The following is a 15109-nucleotide window of genomic DNA, read 5'->3' as shown; positions in this document are numbered from 1 at the left end:
CTCTAGAATGAAAAGCGCTAATGACGCTCAATTGTATTCTGACTGAGTTAGTTTTGAGGCTAGAATCTGAAAGATGGAGGAGGTACTTCATAAGGGTAGGAAGGGATCATCTAGCAAGGTCAAATGCTCTGGCTGCACACCAGATAGAAAATCTTTTCCACTTTAGACAGTAACATTTATGAGTAGAAAATTTTCTAGATGCTTTGAGTATCCTAGTTCAGGAAGATTTAAGGAATGTAAGTCCAAACTGTAACATTTATGAGTAGAAAGTTTTCTAGATGCTAGGAGTATCCTAGAAACTTGTTCAGGAACATTTAAGAAATGTAAGTATGTCATCAGAAACCAAGCCAACAGGGTTGGATGGAGGAGGAACCCCTTGCTGCATTACTAGGATTGGAAACAGACATTAACCTCATCAATTCTCTGGACAATTACTCTAGGAAGAGAGGGAACTAGATTTGACAAGGCCAGTAAGGAGCAATCAGAATCATGGTCCCTTGGTCTCAACATAGTTTGGAAAGAGTTTTTCCTATGAGAGGTAGTGAAGGGGGGGGGGGGGTGGAAATGTATAGAAAGTCTGTTCCCCAGTAGTGCAAGAAGGCATCTGGGACTGTGCAGTTGGGTGCATATATTCTGGAACAAAAGCAATGAAGCTTGTTATTCTGAGGAGAAGCAAATAAGTCTATACCTGGGGTCCCCCACTGCTGCAATATTTGACAAACTAGAGATGTTGAGAGACCATTTGTGAGGTTGCAGGACTGTGCTTTGTTTGTCCACTACAATATTCTGTTTGCCGGCTAGGTATACGGATCTTAGAGAGATGTTCCAAGAAGCTACCCAAGTCCATATTTGTATGGCTTGCCAACAGAGGTGGTAAGACCCTGTTCCCCCTTGTTTGTTCAGGTAATACATCACAACCTGGTTGTGTGAACAAGTATTACTTGATCGAGAATGTGGTCTTGAAAAGTCTTGAGATCATTCCAGACTGCTCACAATTCAAGGAGATTGATATGATGTCATTTCTCTTGTGGGAACTGTTGAAGTGTGCGCCCTAACCTAGCATTGAAGCATCTGTGGTTAGGATCTTGTGATGTGGAGGGGGCTGAAACGGAAGACCCCTGGTGAGATCTGGGACACCATCCACCACTGTAGAGAGTGGCATAACTGTGGAATGACTCAAATGTGAACTGAGAGCAATCCTGTGTCTAGGAGGGCTGAAAGGAGAGTGTCCACTAAGAAATTCAGAACTGGAGATGAACCAACAGTGGTACATTGACTGTTGAAGCCGTGTGACTGAGTAGGCAGAGCATCTGATCAGCAGATGCTTGGGTGGATTTGAACATCTGAATGGCGAGAGTCAGTATGTTGTTCGCTGTTGGTAGAGGAAGAAAGGCTCATCCCTGAGTAGTGTTCAGGAGAGCTTTGAAGATGTCAGAGCTTTACTGGTTGAAGATGTGATTTTGTATAATTGATTACAAACACAAGGAGTTCTAGGACTTTTATGGTCTGTGCTGACTCCTGTGAACGGGAAGATGTGTATGTCGCATGTGCAAAGTGTTGCAGCTACAACTATCAGACACTTCATGAAGACTCAAAGAGCCAAAGCCGAGCCAAATGGTAAGACCTTGTATTGTTAGTGTAAAGTTCCACAGCGGAAGCAGAGGAACTTTCTGTGTCCAGGGAGAATAGATATTTCTTCAAGTAGAAACTTGTTTAAGTCTTGCAGATTGCAAACATAAGAAAAACCATACTGAGTCAGACCAATAGTCCATCTAGTCCATTATCCTGCTTCCAACAGTGGCCAATCCAGGTCACAATTATCTGGGAGAAATAGTGGCAACATTCCATGCTACCAATCCCAGGACAAGTAGTAGCTTCCCCATGTCTGTCTCAATAGCACACTACTGACTTTTCCTCCATGAACTTGTCCAAACCAGATATGCTAACTGCTGTTACTATATCCTCTGGAAAAGAGTTCCAGAGCTTAACTATTCGTTGAGTAACATATATTTCCTGCTACTTGTTTTTTAACACTTCTTTGATTCAACTGGATGTACTCCCCCCCCCCCCCCCAATCTTTTTTGGTATGAGAAAATATCTGGAATAGAATTCTCAACCCCTATCTGGCAGAGAAACTGGTTCTATTGCATTCTGCCAAAGTTGTTTCATTTGGAGAGAGTTAAAAAGAGACTCTCTGGGTGGATGGTCGGGAGTTCTTCTTTGCCAGTGCAGAGTGTAGCAGTGCTAAATGGTGTGTAGCACCCAACGGTCAGAGGTAATAAGAGGCCACCTGTGTTGAAAGAGAATGAGCCTCCCTCCAACTGGTAGGTCACTTAGCACGGACAACTGTATGGTGGCAATGCTGTCTAGGAAGAGTCAAAAATGAGGCTGTTGTGTACACTGAGAGGGTGTCTGGGATTTTTGACCCCACTGCTGCCTTGGACATGAGAACTGGGTCATAGTCCTTTGAAATGGAGAAAGAGTAGGTGTGTAATGACACTTAGACATATAATAATTGGAGCATCAATATTCTCCTGTAAATCTTCTAGAAGAAGCAGTAGCAGAAGTTTGTGGCCTAGATAGTGTCTTTATAGTATCTGCATGCTTTTTAAATTAGGTCAGCCACTTCCTTGACTTTGTCACCAAACAATTTTTCTCCATGACAAAGGACATTTGCTAGGTGAACAGCAGATTCAGGGTCGGAGACCACTGCTAAGACAGAAATGCATGAAGAGACATCAAAGGCCTGGCTTGCCAGATATTTACGACAGTCGAAAACTTTCCTGTGAAGCTTATGGAATTCTTCAGCTTTCTTGGGGGGAAGAAATACCCGCAATAGATAGTACTCTATACTAGAGATTTTAAGTAAATTGTGGAATAAAGTTGATAATCCAATATGTGATTAGTTAGCATTGAAACCTGAAAGAGTCCAACATTCTAGCTACTTTTCCTGGAAGAACAGAAGCATGAGATCTTGCACTGTGAGTGTGTTTTAAAACCGATTCAACAACTAGGGAATGATATGGTAACTGTGTTTTCTCAAACCCAGTGGATTTCTGTATCCTATACATTGTATCAATTTTCTGTGGGTCTACCTGAACTTTCAGTAGAGTCTCCCAGTTTTAGAGTAGAGTATTTTTCATAATTGTTTGAAGTGGAACAGTGATTCCTTCTCTAGGAGGAGAGTCATAATCTAGAAGTTCTGAACAAGATTCCTCTTCTGTCTCTAATTTGAAAGGTATGGCTTGAGTCATCTCATGGACAAACCCAGGAAAGGATATACTTTCTGGAGCAGACCTACATCTCTGGTGGAGAAGGACCAGATGAAATGCCATAGGACTTCTCAGCTGAGAGGTCCTGTGGGTCCTGATCTGTTTCCCAGGAGAGATCTGAGTCTGACTTTTCAAAGTACTCTTCATGAGAAGTACATAGAAGAGAGTGTTGACTAGAGCATCAGCACTGCATTGGGGTGCGTCGAGGCAGGTGAGTCTCTGAAGTTGGAGAAAGTTCTTCTGCCAATTTCAGTGCACGCATCAGTTGGCTTCATGCCACCCTGGATGGTATGCGGGACCTCTCCCATGACTGTTTCTCTGATGTATCAATGGCCTGGGCTGAGGATAGTGCTAGCACCCTCTAAGCCTGTGTAGACTCTGAATGCTGTAGGCTTGAAAGCTCCTTTTTCAGCATAGCCCGGATTTCCTCATGAAGAGTAGGTGTTGGTACCAACTGAGAAAGTAGTGTGGATGCAGGCTGAGTTATAGCCTGTGCAGGCTTAGGGGATCTCAAAGACCTTGAAGGCTGGCAAGAAAGAGAGCAGTCACTGTGGAATAAACGCTTCACATCCATTGAGGATGTCGATGCAGGGGAGGAGTGGACAGAGTGCCTGCAGAGAGAATGATGGCAATGCTTCTTATGCTCTTTACACTGCAGGTCCCTCGATGCACACAATGACAAGGACATAGAGTCCTTTCACGCACACGGTGCCAAGTCCAATGTTGGAACATCTGGATGTTGTGTCAATGCAGCTGTCAATGCCGATGCAGATTCCGCATCTAGAACTGAATTCCCTTCCATGCTCAATGTGGATGCAGATGTCAGTGCAGAACCAAGAAGTTTTTCATGTTGGACTCTGCAGGCTTTAAGGGTCATAGTACATAACTGTTGCCATACTAGGACAAACCGAAGGTCCATCAAGCCCAGCATCCTGTTTCCAACAGTGGCCAATCCAGGTCACAAGTACCTGGCAAGATCTCAAAACTGTACAATACATTTTATGCTGCTTACCCCAGAAATAAGCATTGGATTTTCCCAGGTCCATTTTAATAATGGCTTATGGACTTTTCTTTTAGGAAGCTATACAAACCTTTTTTTTAAACCCTGCTAAGCTGTATGGTGTACGCTTGTTTGTTTGTTTTTTTGCCTGTTCAATGACAATGTTAAAAGTGTAAGAATCATGAAGGGGGGGGATAAAGATGAAAATGTTTGAGGATGGTTCACATTACTTGTGTTTCATTGTACAAAGTTTATGTTAGACTTTTGTGTAGTCATGAAGAATGTGGCATATTCGCACTGTCTTCAATAAAAAGGGAAAAGAAAAGAATGTAGAAACGGACAACATAATGGAACATTGGGGCTAGTTGAGGAAGGCTATCAGAGTACAGGTCTTCCTCCTTTCTCTAATATATTTGCTATATTGAGGCCCTAATGGTTGTTTTATTCTTCATGTTCTCCTTGGGAACAAGTTTGTCACTATTCATCGGGGGGGGGGGGGGGGGGGTATGTACTGGGAAAAAGATGAACGACTTGTAAGTGATATTTGGATTGTTCTTTTATTGGAGGTCAATAAAAAGTGTTTGAACATAAACCCTGCTAAGCTAACTGCTTTTACCACATTCTCTGGCAATGAATTCCAGAGTTTAATTACACGTTGTGTGAAGAAATATTTTCTCCGATTCATTTTAAAATTACTACTTTGTAGCTTCATTGTGTGCCCCCTAGACCTAGTATTTTTGGAAAGAGTAAACAAGCGATTCATGTCTACAAGTTCCATTCCACTCAGTATTTTATATACCTTTATCATATCTCCCCTCAGCCATCTTTTCTCCAAGCTGAATAGTCCAAGCCAATTCAGCCTTTCCTCATGGGGAAGTCATCCCATCCCCTTTATCATTTTCATCGTCCTTCTCTGTACCTTTTCTAATTCCACTATATCTTTTTTGAGATGCAGTGACCAGAATTTCACACAGTATTCAAGGTGTTGTCGCACAATGCAGCGATACAAAGGCATTATAATAACATCCTTGGTTTTTATTTTCCATTCCTTTCCTAATAATACCTAATATTCTATTTGCTTTCTTTGTCGCCACAGCACACTGAGCAGAGGGTTTCAAAGTATCGTGATGACTCTTAGATCCTTTTCCTGGTCGGTGACTCCTAACGTGGAACCTTGCATCGCATAGCTATAGTTCTGGTTCCTCTTTCCCACATGCATCACTTTGCACTTGCTCACATTAAACACCATGTGCCATTTGGATGCCCAGTCTCCTAGTCTCGTAAGGTCATCTTGCAATTTTTCACAATCCTCTTGCTATTTAACAAATTTGAATAACTTTGTGTCGTGGGCAAATTTAATTACCTCACTAGTTATTCCCGTGTCTAGATCATTTATAAATATGTTAAAAAGCAGTGGTCACAACAAAGACCTCTGCTGAACCCCACTATCTACCCTTCTCCATTGAGAATACTGACCATTTAACCCTACTCTCTGTTTTCTATCCTTTAACCAGTTTTTAATCCACAATAGAGCACTACCTCCTATCCCATGACTTTCCAATTTCCTCGCTTGCATGCATAGGCAGAGACTATGCTGTATGTCTCGGTACTCTGGACCCAAGCACTGAACACACCATTTATGGGGGAGTTGCCTGAAATAGTCCTATTGCATCGAGTACACTTCTTAAAGCCACTCAGCACCCTCGTTGACTTGAAGGAAAAAATGACAGATGCAAGGGGAGCTCGAGTAGTTGCGTACTTGAAATTGTTGATGTTTCCCAGACAAAAGAAGGGCTCTGAAGCCCCAGACTGAAAATTGAAAAATGAAAAATAATTGATAGAAGAAGAATATGAAGAAAAAATGACCCGAAAAATGGAAGGTATCAAATAGGCAACAGTTTGTTGCGCTGAGAAGAGATTAAAAAATAACACCTCTGCTCCATGGAAAACTATAGACTGCTGGCCCCATTCTCGAGCATCTGGAAGGAAGCACCTACGCATGCACAGTGGGGGCACTACCTCAAAGATTTAAAGTGATGGTGCACTTGGCAGTGTTCGCACCAGGCTCTGTGGATAATGTCACCCATATGTGAGAATGTTGGCCTGCTTGTCCTCAGAGAACATAGCCAGTTTAGTGCGATATTTAGCCATGAAAACCAAATAAAGATAAGTTTTATGCATTTCTATTTATGCAGTTAGCTTAACCAGTTAAGTGCTGAGTAAGGGCACTTAACTGGCTAAGTGCTGACTCCTCCTTGGTACGCCCCAAAAATAGCCGGTTTCAGCGTGAGTGCTAACTGGGTATTTTCAGCCGCACTATCTGCTAAGTGCAACTGAAAATGCCCTGCTAGCTCTGGACAGGTGATTCAAACAGCCAGGAGCCTCTCCCGGCCATTTAAATCATTATGAGTATTGGGCTCATTAGAAGTCACATCAACATTTTCAGTTTTAATTGGGAAAAAAATCACAGCGATATGTTTTGCAGAATCACAAGGTAAAACAGCTTTCGGTAGAATTATGTCAAGTTAATTGTCAGGAAGCGGCCCATCTCTGCAGTCATGAGTTCATTAGTGAACATTATATTTGTGCCTCTAGTTGCATGTGTCAGTACAGTGCCAGCAATGTCCCCTAAAGTAGTGTTTGAAAATGAGTAGCCAGCCCCTTTTCCTTCCTGCTGTGGTGCTCTTGTCAGCTAATGCATTATTTAATTTTAATAAGCTGAATGCACAGTATCTTGCTATAAAATTATTAGTCATTCCAAACTGTTTCTACTAAAAGTATTAATTTGTTGTTGGAACACTTAGAGATGTAGTTATCAATGTGAGCTACAATTAAGACAGGCTATTTTACAACTAACTTATGCTATGTTAGTGCAGGTCCCATTTTATACAGTTAGACCTAGTTACTAATAACCTGAGTTAACAGTAAGATAACCCGTCTTAGCACTAGCCCATATATTTCCCCTTAGAGGGTAATTTTAGAACAAGTTGCCTAGTTTGGAAATACAAGTATGTGCCTATTTTGAGACTTTTTATAAAGACACATGGAGGGGCATTTTCGAAAGAAACGTCTATGTTTGGATTTGGACATCTTCGTAAAACGTCTAAATCCGGGGGGGTGTAAAACCGTATTTTTGAAAAAAGATGGATGTCCATCTTTCGTTTCAAAAATACCGTCAAAGACGTCCATATAGTAACATAGTAGATGACGGCAGAAAAAGACCTGCACGGTCCATCCACTCTGCCCAAGAAGATAAATTCATTTGTGCTACTTTTTTATTTGTACTGTCCTCTTCAGTGCACAGACTGTATAAGTCTGGCCAGCCCTATCCCCGCCTCCCAACCACCAACCCCGCCTCCCAACCACCAGCTCTGGCACAGACTGTATAAGTCTGCCCAGCACTATCCCTGCCTCCCACCACCGGCTCTGGCACAGACCGTATAAGTCTGCCCAGCACTATCCCCGCCGCCCAACCACCAGCCCCGGCACAGACCGTATAAGTCTGCCCAGCATTAGTCCCGCCTCCCAACCACCAGCCCCAGCACAGACCATATATGTCTGCCCAGCACTAGCCCCGCCTCCCATCACCGGCTCTGCCACCCAATCTCGGCTAAGCTTCTGAGGATCCATTCTTTCTGAACAGGATTCCTTTATGTTTATCCCACGCATGTTTGAATTCCGTTACCGTTTTCATCTCCACCACCTCCCGCGGGAGGGCATTCCAAGCATCCACCACCCTCTCCGTGAAAAAATACTTCCTGACATTCTTCTTGAGTCTGCCCCCCTTCAATCTCATTTCATGCCCTCTCGTTCTACCGCCTTCCCATCTTCGGAAAAGGTTTGTTTGCGGATTAATACCTTTCAAATATTTGAACATCTGTATCATATCACCCCTGTTCCTCCTTTCCTCCAGGTTATACATGTTCAGGTCCGCAAGTCTCTCCTCATACGTCTTGTAACGCAAATCCCATACCATCCTCGTAGCTTTTCTTTGCACCGCTTCAATTCTTTTTACATCCTTAGCAAGATACGGCCTCCAAAACTGAACACAATACTCCAGGTGGGGCCTCACCAATGACTTGTACAGGGGCATCAACACCTCTTTTCTTCTGCTGGTCACACCTCTCTCTATACAGCCTAGTAACCTTCTAGCTACGGCCACCGCCTTGTCACACTGTTTCATCGCCTTCAGATCCTCAGATACTATCACCCCAAGATCCCTCTCCCCATCCGTACCTAGCAGACTCTCACCACCTAACACATACGCCTCTCTTGGATTTCTACTTCCAAAGTTCCATAGAAACCTATGGAACTTAGCCTCCCAAAGTGCTTTGAAAATATGCCTCTAAGTGCATCACTTTGCATTTCTTCGCATTGAATTTTAATTGCCAAACCTTAGATCATTCTTCTAGCTTTTTCAGATCCTTTTTCATGTTTTCCACTCCCTCCGGGGTGTCCACTGTGTTACAAATCTTAGTATCATCCGCAAATAGGCAAACTTTACTTTTAACCCTTCGGCAATGTCACTCACAAATATATTGAACAGAATCGGCCCCAGCACCGATCCCTGAGGCACTCCACTACTCAACTTTCCCTCCTCCGAGCGAACTCCATTCACCACCACCCTCTGGCGCCTATCCGTCAACCAGTTCCTAATCCAGTTCACCACTTTGGGTCCTATCTTCAGCCCATCCAGTTTATTTAAGAGCCTCCTGTGGGGAACCGTGTCAAAAGCCTTGCTGAAATCTAAGTAGATTACGTCTATAGCACGTCCACGGTTCAATTCTCCGGTCACCCAATCAAAGAATTCAATGAGATTCATTTGGCACAATTTCCCTTTGGTAAAACCATGTTGTCTCGGATCTTGCAACTCATTTTCTTCCAGGAAATTCACTATCCTTTCCTTCAGCATCGCTTCCATTACTTTTCCAATAATTGAAGTGAGGCTTACCGGCCTGTAGTTTCCAGCTTCTTCCCTATCACCACTTTTGTGAAGAGAGACCACCTCCGCCGTTCTCCAATCCCTCGGAACCTCTCCCATTTCTAAGGATTTATTAAACAAATCTTTAAGAGGACCCGCCAGAACCTCTCTGAGCTCCCTCAATATCCTGGGGTGGATCCCATCCGGTCCCATGGCTTTGTCCACCTTTAGTTTTTAAATTTGGACGTCCCTAGACATGGACGTCTGACTTTCAGCGATTTTCGAAAAGATATCCATGTCAAAAATGTCCAAATGCAAGCCATTTGTATGTGGGAGGAGCCAGCATTTCTGGTGCACTGGTCCCCATGACATGCCAGGACACCAGCCGGGCACCTTAGGGGGCACTGCAGTGGACTTCATAAAATGCTCCCAGGAACATAGCTCCCTTACCTTGTGTGCTGAGCCCCCCAAAACCCACCACCCACAACTGTACACCACTACCATAGCCCTTACAGGTGAAGGGGGGCACCTATATTTATTTATTTAAAGCATTTATATCCCACATTTTCCCACTGGTTGTAGGCTCAATGTGGCTTACATAGACTAAATCAGGAATACAGTACTAATGGCATATTAAAACAGTACAAACAGTAAATTAAAGTTTGGTACTATATTAAACAGTAGAATAGTAAATAAAATAGATTCAAGTGTTTCTGGATTATTTGAGACCAAAGAAATTGAACTGATTATTATGTTGCATCTAGAGAGTAGCCCTTTTTGAATAGGATGGACTTTAATAATTTTCTAAATTTAAGATAGTTCTGGGTTGATTTAACTAATTTAGGTAAGGCATTCCACAGTCAAGTACCCAAGAAAGGGAAGTTGGAGGCATATGTAGATTTGTATTTGAAGCCAAAACAATCCGGATAGTGTAGGTTTAAATAAGATCGGGAGGAATTAGATCTGTTCCTGGGTGGTGAGTCAACTAAATCTAGCATATAATCTGGAACAATGCCATAGATGATTTTGTGAATCAAGGTGCAGGCCTTGAAGGCAACTCGTTCCTTGACAGGAAGCCAGTGTAATTTTTCCCAAAGGGGCTTGGCAGATTCAGATTTAGATTTTCCGAAAATCAGTCTAGCTGCCGTGTTCTGGGCAGTCTGATAATTAGAATTTTATAATGCACTGCACCTACATTTAAATGCGCACAGGCAAAAAAAGTGGCATGGTTATAGGCAGGGACATGGGCATTTCATGGGCGTTCTAAAATTTACACACATAATTATAGAATCTGGCTCAGTGTGCCCAAATTTACACGCCGAGATTTATGCCATGCTTTTTTAAATGTAAATGGACATGCGTAGTTTTAGGTGCTGAGGTAAATATGCATATTCTATATACTGCACCTATATTTAGGCACCGTTTGTAGAATGCACTTAATCTCCCCCACCACTTCTAAAAATTGGAAAGCTGGTTAAAATGCACTACCGCAGGGCAAGCGCAGGCGTTTCACGGTAGTTTTTGGATGTGCTTGCTACCCACGCGCCCAAAAATAAAATGTATTTTTTAGCGCTGGGAGCGTGTTTGGGGGGTGGAAAATGGGTGCACTTATGCTAATCAGTTAGAACTAGGCACAGGATTAGTGCGTGAACCTTTGTCGCCTACAAAATAGGTGTCAGTAAGTGCTCACATGGTAATGGTCACATGCTAATGGGAAAATTAATGTGTGGCCATTTACCAACAGCACTACAAGTGACCTTAGCACTTGAAGAGACCTGAGCTAGGGATAACGCAGGCCACGTTTTAGTGCTGCTTAATAAAAGGGCCCCATTATTTTTTGCTGCATAGGGAGTAAGATAAGTGCAGGAAAATCAAGAGTAAAGTGCTCCACTAAAGGATAATGCAGCTTATAGGTTTTAAAGAAAGTGTTTCATTCTTACAGAAAAGGCTGAAGGACTCAGAAGAAAGCAGGAAATGGTTGACCATCTGTCGGATGAAAAAGTGGACAGATGCACTACAACCAAAACTTTGGGAGCTGGCCAGAGGTAAGTGCATGTAAGGCTGGCAATTCTGTATACTAGATAGTTGCGCTTGCATTATCCTGAGGCGGTGTGTCGGAACATACTGGTATGTTCCCAAGAGGTGGGAGGTGTGTCCCTTGAAATAATCATAACTGGTCCCTATTTCTGTTTCTTGACTATCTTGCTGACTACAGTCGCAAATAGAAATGCTGCGGGTCTGCTCCTCTATATGTTGTGTTTGCTAAATAGTTTCTGAATATTTGCAAGGTTTTGTTTTACTTCACAGTATCTGACAGTAGAGGGATTTTGTGTTACTGTGACTGAGGTTACACCAGAATTTGAAAATATATTTGCTTTGTATGATAAGCTGTATAGTCTTAAAAATGGATTAAAGTTTCTTGACTTGAACAATAAGGTTATTATGAATTTGCCTATTATACAATCCCATATGGAAAACGTCATGCAACCCATCAGTCCTAGATTTATCATTGATAAAGATCAAAACATTTTTTTTAATTTAGGGTGTCTTTTACTAAGGTTCGTTATTATTTTTAACTCATGCTAAAACTCAGCTGGCACTAAATGCTTAGACACCCATAGGAATATAATGGGCCTCTCAGTGTTTAGTACCAGCTGAATTTTAGCGTGAGCTAAAAATGCTAGCTCACCTTAGCAAAAGACCCCTTTAATAACTGTGGGCCCTATTTACTAAGCTGCTGTAGAGGCGCATTAGCGTTTTCAGTGCACGCCAACTGTGTAGGCACCCACAATATTCCCGTGTGCACCTACCCAGCGCACGCTAATTTTCTGTATACGCTAAAAATGCTAGCACACCTTAGTAAACAGTGCCCTATTTGTTTTATGAACTGTTGTTAAAAATTAAAGTAAATTCTGTTTAAGAATATATTTTTATTTCCCTTGCATCATTTTTAGCAGTGAAATATTTAGGTGTTTATTTTGTTCAGCTATGAATTCCGCTTAAGAATATTTTATATTTATATTTTCCTTGCATCATTTTTAACAATGAAATATTTAGGAGAGTTTTTTTTTGTTTTTTGTTTTTTTTTTTTGTTCAGCTGTGAATTTTAGGATCGTTTTACTAAAGAGCACGCACTAAATCCGTTAGTGCAAAATTCTGAGAAGCCCATAGGTATAAAATGAGCTTCTTAGCATTTAGCACATACTAATCAATAACACACGCTAAATCTGTTAGCACACCTTAATGAATGGACCCCTTAGTGTTTAATGCTGTCTGTCAGTTATGTCACAACAGAAGAAAGGTTGAGAGCTGCTGTCCTAAGGCAAGGAAAGTTGCACATTTGAATTTACTACAAACTTTCTAATAAAACTAAAATACATATTGATGGTCTGTATGCTTGCATAAGCATGCAGGTGCCCAACTATTATGATAATAAAATAAAAGATTTAAATAAAGGCAAAGTATATTGGTTACATTTGGTGAATATGACAGTGAATTCTGTTCTAGATAACTGTTTTGGTTGGTAAATAAGTTGATTTGCAATCTGAAAGTTACTGTCTGCTCTTGTCTCTTTTTTAAAGCATGCTTTTGTTTGGGGCTTAGATCCGTGCCTCCTCTGGTTCATTAAGGGGCCCTTTTACGAAGCTGTGTTAGGTGCTAACATGCGCTTAACACAGCTAAAAATGGAGTACCATGGGATGCACTCAGGCTTCCTGGAGTAATTTCAAAATGTGAGCAGGCTAACTGCACAATAAAAAATGTCTATTTTTGTTTTTTGGAGGGGCTATGTCAGGGGCGGAGTGTGAGAGTTCCTGTGCTAACCAGTTAGCACATCTCCATTACTGCACACTAACTGGTAAGCAAACGGATACCGAATGAGCCCTTACCATCTACGAAATGGGTGGTGATAAGTGCTCATTCAGTAATTTTACAAAATGGCCACACACTAGTGGCAACATTAGCGCATGAGCAAAAGAAATAAAATTCTCATATAATCAATACTGTATGCAATAGAAAAATTTAATAATGAGGAAAAAGCCTCAAGAAGCTCCCAGCTACATGCTGAAAGAGCAGGACTTCTTCATCATCAGCAAAAAACCTCCTTAATTACTTCAATAACAAAAATGTTAAACAAGAATTTAATCAAAATGCTGGCTTAAAATGCTTAGCTGCGGGGTCTCTTCTTTCCAGTTATAACAGAGCCGACCGTGACTAACAATGGCCAGCATTTCAAGAGGCTGCGTCACGGTCAACTGGTCAAAAAAATCTGCAGGAAAGAAAAGAACGATGTATATACATTTCTAAATGTCCTAATGTTCCTTTCACCCCATCTTTGCTTACTTCAACTCCATTCACAGACCGACGGAACTCTGGAGACACTTTCCAGGAAAATGGCGATCCTTCTAAATAAATTAAGGTAATGTCAGATGCCTACCGAGGCAACAACCAATCCCCTTAAAACAAAAACTTGAAAAAAGTGAAAAAAAAAAAACTCAAAAAAGTGACACCAATCAAGTTTATTATTCAAACCTTGTGGGGTCATTTAATCCAGTCTAAAAATCCACTGTTGCTCTTTCTGTAAAAGCAAGCGGCGTCTCTCTCCACCTCTCACTGACACATTGTTGTAGTACTAGACACCGTAGTGTCTCAAATGCATGCTGGTTTGTAATAAAATGAATCGCTAGGGGCGAAGTCATCTTCTGGGTCCTAACAGCACTTTTATGTTCCACCAGTCTTGTATACAATTGTCGGGATGTCTGTCTCAAGTGTAACTTGTCACACGGGCAAATAATATAGTACATAACATGGTCAGATCTACAAGTTGTATTAACAAACAGAGTAAACTTTCTATTGGTAGAGGGATCCTTAAACACTTTTGTTTCCAGCATAATGGGGCACATACCACACTCGTTACGTTTCTTAAGTCCCTCAAAAACTCACACTTCAGAACCAGTCTCAGGTAGCATAGAGGGACATAGAAACTCTTTCAAACTGTTGCCTCCTCTATAGGCAAACCGTACTCTGGATTGGGAGAAGACCAGTAACTTTTCAATGTATTCTAGTGTCTCTTTATTATACATGTCACATTCCAAGCCTTCTCTGTGTATTTCATCACACAAGTCTGGACCGAATCATCTTCCTCGCTAGTCTGAGATTGGGGCTGTAGAAAAATATCTCTATTGTTACATTTAGCCCTTTGATAGGCAGTTGACAAAACCCTCTTAGGGTACCCACAATCCAAGAGCCGCTCACAAAGGCACTGAGCTTGAGAACAGAAATCGTTTTTCTGAACAGATCCATCGATATCTCAAGAGCTGTGAGACTGTCCTTAAGAGCTTTTGGATGACAGCTGGAATAATCCAAAAATCTGTTCACATCAGTGTGCTTCCGGTACACTGTGGTGTTAAGCTGATCAGATTTCTTCTGTACTTTCACATCTAAATAAGGTAATTCTGTTTCATCATACTGAACAGTAAACTTAATTCTTGGATGGCACATATTCAAATACTACTACTACTACTACTAAACATTTCTAAAGCGCTACTAGGGTTATGCAGCGCTGTACAATTTAACATGGAAGGACAGTCCCTACTCAAGGAGCTTACAATCTAAAGGACAGGTGTACAATCTAAAGACAAGTGTACAATCTAAAAGACAAGTGTAGAGTCAATCTGATAGGGCATACTATATTTCTCGAAAGGTTAGGTGCCTAAAAGCAGCATTGAAGAGGTGAGTTTTAAGCAGAGATTTGAAGATGGGTAGGGAGGGGGCTTGGCGTAGGGGTTGAGGAAGATTGTTCCAGGCATAGGGTGAGGCAAGGCAGAATGAGCGGAGCCTGGAGTTGGCAGTGGTGGAGAAGGGTACTGAAAGGAGGGATTTGTCCTGTGAGCGGAGGTTATGGGCGGGAACATAGGG

At 41.8% G+C, this 15109-nt stretch overlaps 1 protein-coding gene across 4 annotated transcripts in view; it reads left to right on the top strand.

Annotated features, from left to right (window-relative positions):
• EVC (EvC ciliary complex subunit 1) overlaps positions 1–15109 on the top strand; it is a 150630-nt gene that overhangs the window by 106530 nt on the left and 28991 nt on the right. For all 4 annotated transcript variants that reach the window (XR_003940708.1, XM_030191174.1, XM_030191176.1 and 1 more), the window contains exon 17: positions 11136–11238. Coding sequence is in view for 3 of the 4 variants with exons in the window: in XM_030191174.1 (XP_030047034.1) it covers positions 11136–11238 (103 nt within the window). In the remaining variant the exon portion in view is untranslated. The remainder of the gene's footprint in view (positions 1–11135; positions 11239–15109) is intronic.

This window comes from Microcaecilia unicolor, chromosome 2 (assembly GCF_901765095.1).
Source record: "Microcaecilia unicolor chromosome 2, aMicUni1.1, whole genome shotgun sequence".
NCBI lineage: Eukaryota > Metazoa > Chordata > Amphibia > Gymnophiona > Siphonopidae > Microcaecilia > Microcaecilia unicolor.
Note: the sequence above shows the minus strand (reverse complement) of the source record. Positions and strands in the feature narration are given on the sequence as shown.